This window comes from Ranitomeya variabilis, chromosome 2 (assembly GCF_051348905.1).
Source record: "Ranitomeya variabilis isolate aRanVar5 chromosome 2, aRanVar5.hap1, whole genome shotgun sequence".
In the NCBI taxonomy this organism is placed as follows: domain Eukaryota; kingdom Metazoa; phylum Chordata; class Amphibia; order Anura; family Dendrobatidae; genus Ranitomeya; species Ranitomeya variabilis.
The window spans coordinates 487,035,670-487,044,027 of NC_135233.1; the positions used below are offsets into that span (position 1 = coordinate 487,035,670).

Here is an 8,358-nt window from a genome sequence, read left to right on the forward strand (position 1 = left end):
CCGTGTGCTGTCCGTGTGCTGTCCGTGTGTCCGTTTTTGTCGTCCGTGTGCTGTCCGTGTGCTGTCCGTGTGCTGTCCGTGTGCTGTCCGTGTGCATACGTATCACACACAAAGTTTGCAAGGCCCATATGAGGGGTTAAGGCTTTAATTAAAGGGTTTAAACTAGCAAAGCTGTGAGCCATTAATGATGATGTGTTTAAATAGTTCCTAAAAACTTTGCCACACTGACATATCATCATAGGGGTGTATGTTAGGACTCCTTAGGTGTCACAAATATGTCTACTGACAATGATGCGTTGTTGTGGCTGGCATGGCTTGTCTCACGTCGCTTTGGGGTTCGCAACCATATGCTTGAAGAGGCACCACAGCGCCAAAAGAGGCTATGGGTTCACCCTCTACTGTTGCTACGTGGGGCATATGGTCATTTTGCAAAATTATATAATGAACTGCGCAGGTACCCGGTGAAGTTTGTTGCTTTTTGTCGGCTTTCCATTCCCGGCTTTGACAACCTACTTCATGTTTTGCGGCCTTACCTTCTCAGACAAGACACCTGCATGAGACTCAGCATTTGTCCGGAGGAGCGTTTGCTTGTAACCTTGAGGTTAGTTTTTGGTTACTAAACATAATATTGCCAACAATAACGTGAAAACCATCGTAATGGGTTAAGTGTTTAGATCTCTAGTTAGTAATGTTCAAGGTCACTAGGTTATACGATGCCCATAATCCGGTCTGCAAAACATGTATTGTTTAACCCTTGACATAGAAATGAAGACAAACACACACTTTGGATATGTCTTCTTACTAACAAGCCAATAGTATGGCCCCCAAACAAACTCTTAACATGGCCACTTTGTGAAATGTTCCTTATAATTGACACCTGTGTGGTGCATTAATGGGTGTGTGTTTTATTTGAGCAAACATATATTTTAGGTCTATCTGTGCTGGCTTACATTCACTATGTAATCCTTTTTAGAATTACCAACATAACCAACAATTGAGGGGAATTGTTTCACAGCCAAACTATGGTTTTGTTAACAGATTCCTGGCTACTGGACACTCATATTCATCACTTCATTTTGAGTTCCTCCTTGGCACATCAACCATAGCCGGGATTGTGCGCTCAACCTGTGATGTGATTTGGGACAAGCTCAAGAGTCGCCTCATGCCTCAGCCAAACACACAAGACTGGCTTCGGATTTCCCAGGGTTTCATGGAAGACACAGAGTTTCCAAACTGCATTGGTGCCCTGGATGGAAAACACATTCGTGTAAAAAAGCCGCCAAACTCTGGGTCACGTTTTTTTAATTATAAAAAATATTTTTCTGTTGTGCTCCTGGCTGTAGCTGACAGCAACTACTGTTTTGTTCTTGCTGACATTGGGGCATATGGGAGTGCCTCTGATGCTCGCATCTTTAGAGCTTCAAGATTAGCTCGGCGACTTGCTGAGACTAATCTAAATCTTCCACAACCATGTGTGCTTCCTGGTTCATCAGGCCCACCTGCACCATTTATCATGGTTGCTGATGAGGGTTTTGCACTCTCAAGGCACGTTATGAGACCCTTTCCACGTCGAGGTTTGGATAACCGGAGAAGAATTTTTAACACTCGACTGATGAAAGCCCGGCGATTGGTTGAGTGTGCTTTTGGAATCTTGACTTCAAGATAGCGTATATTTGAAACCCAAATCCAAATGCATCCCCAAAATGTACAGGCAGTCCTAAAGGCAACTGTTGTTTTGCATAATTTCTGCAGACAACAAGAACCGGCCTTGGATGATGTTGATGATGGGAGAGTGGTTAATGTGGCATTATCAGAGGATAGAGACCATGCTCCACGAGTATCTCAGTCTGCCCTTATAGTGAGGAATATTTTTGCAGATTATTTTTTATCACCAGAGGGTATTGTGCAATGGCAAATGGAGGAGCCCAACTAAAGTTACCCTTTTATTTTTTTTGGTTTGGTTTTTAAATAACCTTTTTTTTCTTAGTTAGGTCACAATTTGTTAGGGTCTCGCAAGGCAATGAGGACCCTTGACGTGGGTTGCGAGCTTACATTTGATGTGGGTACCTGATACATGTGTGTCTCTAAAACACATTGCTACCCATTACAAATAACTAATACCTCATTAATGTGTTTACTGGGGTTGTCCAAAATATCCCATGTCTGAAAGTCTTGATTTTGGCACATAATTGTGTCCTACAAACAAATAAATAAATAAAGGTACCGTCACACATAGCGACACTGCAGCGATCCAGACAACGATGCCAATCGCTGCAGCGTCGCTGTTTGGTCGCTGGAGAGCTGTCACACAGACCGCTCTCCAGCGAACAACGATGCCGAAGTTCCCTGGTAACCAGGGTAAACATCGGGTTGCTAAGCGCAGGGCCGCGCTTAGTAACCCGAGGTTTACCCTGGTTACCAGCGAAAAATAAACCAAAAAAAACCAGTACATACTCACCTGCGCATCCCCCGGTGTCCGCTTCCTGCACTGTGTGAGCGCCGGGCCTAACACCAGAGCGGTGACGTCACCGCTGTGCTTTCACTTTCACTTTAGGGCCGGCGCTAAGTCAGTGCAGGAAGCGGACGGCGGGGGACGCGAAGGTGAGTATGTGCTGTTTGTTTTTTAAAATTTTACACTGGTAACCAGGGTAAACATCGGGTTACTAAGCGCGGCCCTGAGCTTAGTAACCCAATATTTACCCTGGTTAACAGTGTCAAACATCGCTGGTATCGTTGCTTTTGCTGTCAAACACAACGATACACGGCGATCGGACAACCAAATAAAGTTCTGAACTTTAGTCAACGACCAGCGACATCACAGCAGGATCCTGATCGCTGCTGCCTGGCAAACTAACCGATATCGCTAGCCAGGACGCTGCAACGTCACGGATCGCTAGCGATATCGTTTAGTGTGACGGTACCTTAAGACCCGCCCTCATTGAGTGTGATTTTGCAGAAGAGTGTGTGACCGTTAGATCATGTTATTCAGACATACTGTAATCTAAATGTACATTTACAAAGCTACTTTGCCATGGAAAATAGATCAACGCAGTTGAGAGGCCGCATCTTTAACTAACTCACTGAGAGTCACTGTATCTGCGGGCATCACCACCATCTCATCCTTTCCCATTATTTGGAAGCCATGATGGATTCTTAATTCCAACATCCTTTATTTAAATTCTGTATTTGCAATATATGGATGAGTTACTGTGCCCTATTTTTTTGTTTTTTCTTGGTTTTGGGTTGGGAAAAATGTGTTACACCTTATGATTATGCTCATATCAATAAAGTAGTGTGCAAATTACATATACATTCTAAACTAAACAAGACATATTAACACTTGAACAATGTGTTTTATTTTTCAGCAAACACATTTAGTCAGCCAATTGTGTCGGACAAATCAAGCTAACTTTAACAACAAAAAACAAACAATACAGAGTTAGATTCCTTCTAAATCCACAAAGTCACCATGACTGGATACAGATTCATCTGTGTTATTTTCTGCGCTGACACGTTCAGGGCTGCTTGAGAGTGAGGGCATTTGTCCTGTAGTCACTGTGGGCTGGCATGTGCTTGTTTGAGGTGGTTCAGTGTGCAAAAATGATGCTGTTCCTGATGTAGATGGGGTATAAGGTTGCGTTTGGTCTGTTTCTTTCACAAATGTGGCCTCATCACTTTGTGGGTGAGGTAAAGTAGGTTGGGACTGACCAATCTGGCTCACATATGATTGTGAACTACTATAGGGCTCACCTCTTGCCATACGGTTTGGCGGAACAAATTGTGTGACCATAGGTGTCTGTTGCCTTGATGGCATATTGTAGGGATGTGGATTTGCAAACTGAGCACCACTAATATCACCCACAGACATGCTGGAGGACAGGGTTTCTGAATGTTGGCTGGAGTTGTGGCTTGCCTCAGACCTTTGCCAATATTGCTGAGTTGTGGCACGGGCATGAGGCACAGAGGAAGGCTCAGACATTTGTCCGTATTGCTGGCTACTGGCCCGTGAATAAGGCCCAGAGGTAGGATCGGACACTTGTCCGTATTGCTGGCTACTGGCCCGTGAATAAGGCCCAGAGGTAGGATCGGACACTTGTCCGTATTGCTGGCTACTGGCCCGTGAATAAGGCACAGAGGTAGGATCGGACACTTGTCCGTATTGCTGGCTACTGGCCCGTGAATAAGGCACAGAGGTAGGATCGGACACTTGTCCGTATTGCTGGCTACTGGCCCGTGAATAAGGCCCAGAGGTAGGATCGGACACTTGTCCGTATTGCTGGCTACTGGCCCGTGAATAAGGCACAGAGGTAGGATCGGACACTTGTCCGTATTGCTGGCTACTGGCCCGTGAATAAGGCACAGAGGTAGGATCGGACACTTGTCCGTATTGCTGGCTACTGGCACGTGAATGGGGCACAGAGGTAGGATCGGACATTTGTCCGTATTGCTGGCTACTGGCACGTGAATGGGGCACAGAGGTAGGACCGGACCTTTGTCCAGAATCATGGGTGTAGCTATGGGCAGGAGGAAACCAAACTGGAGCAGTCCTTTGGGGATAACGAGGTCTTACAGCAGGAGGTGGAAGCATGGACGAGGGTGCAGGCCTTTCCTGTGTTTGTTGTGTACCTACATTTTGGTCATTTGTTATATTGGTAGCAGATGGCATCTGTATTTGATGTTGGGCAGCTCGCCATTGTTCAATGGGCCCTAGCACCTGGTTGGGTTCCTGCTCTCCTTGGCTAGCATCAATGAGGGTCAAGATTGCAGCACGTACTCGTTCCTGCCGTCCATCAGGAACTTTGCCAAGGCAAGGAGACAGTGAGCGACAAAACCTATCTACAGCCGTTTCTGGTGTCATGGAATTGAGTATGGATAAAACTCTAGCATCAATGAGCTCGGGCAGCATACGTGGCTGTTCCTGTCGCCTACTTCGCCTATCTCGGAGACTGTGTGTTAGATACATAGGTAGGTTTGCTGTTGATGCTGCCTGTGGTGCTGGGGCTGTTTGAGAATTGCTTTGGGATGCTGTTTGTGAAGTGCTTGGGGCTGTTGTTTGAGAAGTGCTTGGGGCTGCTGTTTGTGAAGTGCTTGGAGCTGCTGTTTGTGTGCTTCCAGGACCACCATCAGTGGAGGTTTCAGCAGCATCAGACACCTGATCATCAGGCTGTGTTGTGGGTGTCGGGTCTGCTGGGGCTTCGGTCTCCGATGCCGAGGTTCCTGGCATTGATGTGGCTGTTGGCGATTCATCCGAGTCCTCAAGGTTGTCATCAGTCCTATTAGCAAAGAACATTAACAGTTTAGTTCACAATGCTACCAAACTTTAACCAACATTTGTGAAATTTAGTTTTGGAAAACACTTTTGGATAATTTTGGAACATGTTTGTATTTAGTAATGGAACATATAAATATGATGATTTTTGTAAGCACAAATGTACTTTTGACAAATAACTATGGGTAAAATCTGACCCCGAATTTTGGAACATGGTGAAGCTTTGGAAATGTGTTAAAATACCGTGTAGTTATTTGACTATAAAGAGTTGATTAATCCATTTCCCTGAAAAAGGCAAAATTTGGAAGGTAGTCAAATCCACAAACCTTTATTGAAACAAATCCCTAAAATAGTCGATACCAATAGTAGTCAGCTGAAGACTAAGAACACGTTTGTGTTTGAAACGCGTACAGCGAGGGCTGATATGTGATACTATGCCTAAGCAACTATTGGTATCGACTATTTTAGGGATTTGTTTCAATAAAGGTTTGTGGATTTTAATGCTTACTAATTTTGCCTTTTTCAGGGAAATGGATTAATCAATTCTTTGGGCTTCTACCACGTCCTGGCCTGGACGTTTTCCCTGCTCGGATGTTTGTATCACTTGTGTATCCCTGTTGTGTAATCATAAAAATTAAACCACCAAAAAAAGGTAATTTAATATGTTTGTACAATCATACTCAGTCACACTTACTGATTTAGCTCCATGATTGGGCGAAGAAAGGCTAAGTTGCGGGAGAAAACATATTTCCTCTTTTTTGTGGCACCTGCTGTGGAGGGTAGGGGATTAAATTCCCGCCGAAATTGGTCCCTGGCTGAGCGCCATCGCCGTTTCACCAAATCAACTGTAGGAAAAGTAGAGACACAACAAGTCACATTCCCACAAATAAATACATATTCCTTAAACAACACAATGTGTTAATCTGTGTTATAGTTTAAAAGTATTATGCTTGTGATCATCATGCCTGGCTGGAAATTAATTTTTGAATCCAAAAACCAAAAAATTTATGAGTTAGAATTGTGTGACCATTTAGCACCATGTCGTAATGTTTACAAGTAAGATCTAAATAGCATGCGAACTGTTTGGAACGCTTGCACAAAACATAGGCTGCATGACTGTGTGTGTCTAACAACACAAACATTAACACAAGTTGCATTGGCCATTAGACATATGTAAGGGCTTGCCTTGTGTGAATAATTGCGGATGATGGCATTAATTAAGTGGAAACATTTGCTTTCAATCAGTCACACACACAAACTGTGCTGTGGCCAGCAAGACATATTAAAATCAAACACTACATTTTTAACAAAATCCTGGTTTGGTGCTGACCAAAACAGGCAGCACATGTTGATCCTTACATGTTTAACATTATCTTTTAACAGAAATTGAAAAATCTCAAAAAGGAAAAGAGACTTTGTTGGCCTAATGCATATTGATCTGTATGTATTGCAACAACTATTGTTTGTTTAATATGATGTGATTTATATATATATCTGCATGCATATTGTTCACATGTCAACAAAGTTCCCCCAAAAAAAAAAAACCTCATTTAGAGACAGGATGCTCCTCCTCCTCCTTCCCTGTGAGCACATTTTCTTGTGTGTGGAATTGAAAGTGAAAGTAACAGCAGATCTCTCTCAGAAACCAGATTTATCCTATTCTCATGTTGAATGCTGAATGTTCTTAGTTCTTAATAAATGAACATTATCCGTTGAAAGTTGGGGACATCACGCTGATTAACCCGCTGCTACCAGACTTTAAGGGCTTGACTTTTGGCATATAGTCCAACAGTCAAGTTCAAAATCTGAACCCAGAAAACATTGTAAAGCATAAGACCAAATAATGTTAGACATCTATGGAGATATGCTTGAATACAGTTCACTTTGCAAAATCTCATGTAGCATGTTTTTGAACAGCAGGGAAATGTGTGTCAAAAATGCAGGTTGTGAACATGCCAGACAACTATGCCTTCAGTTACCCAGGTATTCTTTAGTTTGTCCTAACATGACCAAACCAATTTTCCCATAAATGCAAAAAACCATAAAATGCTGGCAGCAACACACAAGGCATTTTTGAACAATTATAAACATGCATGCTTCAGGCAAAAAGAATCAATCAAACACAGGGAACATACTGGAAAGTAGTAAGAATCTTGTAAAGTGTATATGATAAGGTCCATGTAAATATAAATATTAAGAACACATAAGCCCAATGGTTAGGATGTTAAGACATGGACCCTAACATATATAATTCACAATATGATTTTTTGGCATATTTTTCACATAAATTTCGGTTTAAGACAACAAGGAACACCTATGGGGAAACTTACCAAACTTTGCCTGCTTGGCGGGTGAATATGTGGACCAACCACGTCTGGGGTACAGCTGCGCAGCTACAGCAAACCAAGCCCGTTCAATGGCCAGCCTGTCATGATATCCTTCACAGCGTGTGTCCCACAGTTGAGGATGTTGCTCCACCAAAGTTATTAGTCGCTCTGTGTCCACCCGAGGAGGCATAATATTAGGCTGTCAGCAGAGTCTGAAGATGCCAGCACTGTGATAAGTTCACAACTTCACCTCAGAGGCTAAAATGAAGTCTAGACTGATGTTTAGCTTTGTCCCAATCAATGTCTAGACACCTGTCTGGTAATTGCTACAATTGCTTCAAATGTTAACCCTAAAATTTGGCAAACGCACACGGACCGCACACGGACGGCACACGGACGTCATCCGTGTGCGGTACGTGTTTACACGCACCCATTGACTTTAATGGGTCCGTGTGAGGTCCGTGTGATCCGTGCGCTCCCACGAACACTGACATGTCTCCGTGTTTGGCACACGGACACACGGTCCGCACACGGTCCGCACAAAATCAATGACATCTGAACAGATGCATTGATTTTTATGTGTCTACGTGTGTCAGTGTCTCCGGTACGGGAGGAAACTGTCACCTCACGTACCGGAGCCACTGACGTGTGAAACCGGCCTTACTCACTGCCTTCTTCATCTTGGTTGACTGATAAAGATAAGCAGAAAAGTACTAACGGATTTGTGTGCTTATTCCTGAGCAACTCCTCCTAACAGGTATA

At 43.6% G+C, this 8,358-nt stretch overlaps 1 protein-coding gene across 1 annotated transcript; it reads right to left on the minus strand.

Moving 5' to 3' along the window:
• Positions 1 to 1,167: 1,167 nt before the first annotated feature.
• LOC143803857 (uncharacterized) lies at positions 1,168 to 7,726 on the minus strand. The gene is made up of 4 exons (XM_077281622.1): positions 7,600 to 7,726; positions 5,964 to 6,114; positions 4,491 to 5,273; positions 1,168 to 1,246 (listed from the first exon to the last, which is right to left on the minus strand). The coding sequence occupies exons 2-4, from the start codon at positions 5,975 to 5,977 to the stop codon at positions 1,168 to 1,170; spliced, it is 876 nt and encodes a 291-aa protein (XP_077137737.1). The 5' UTR covers positions 5,978 to 6,114; positions 7,600 to 7,726.
• Positions 7,727 to 8,358: the final 632 nt, after the last annotated feature.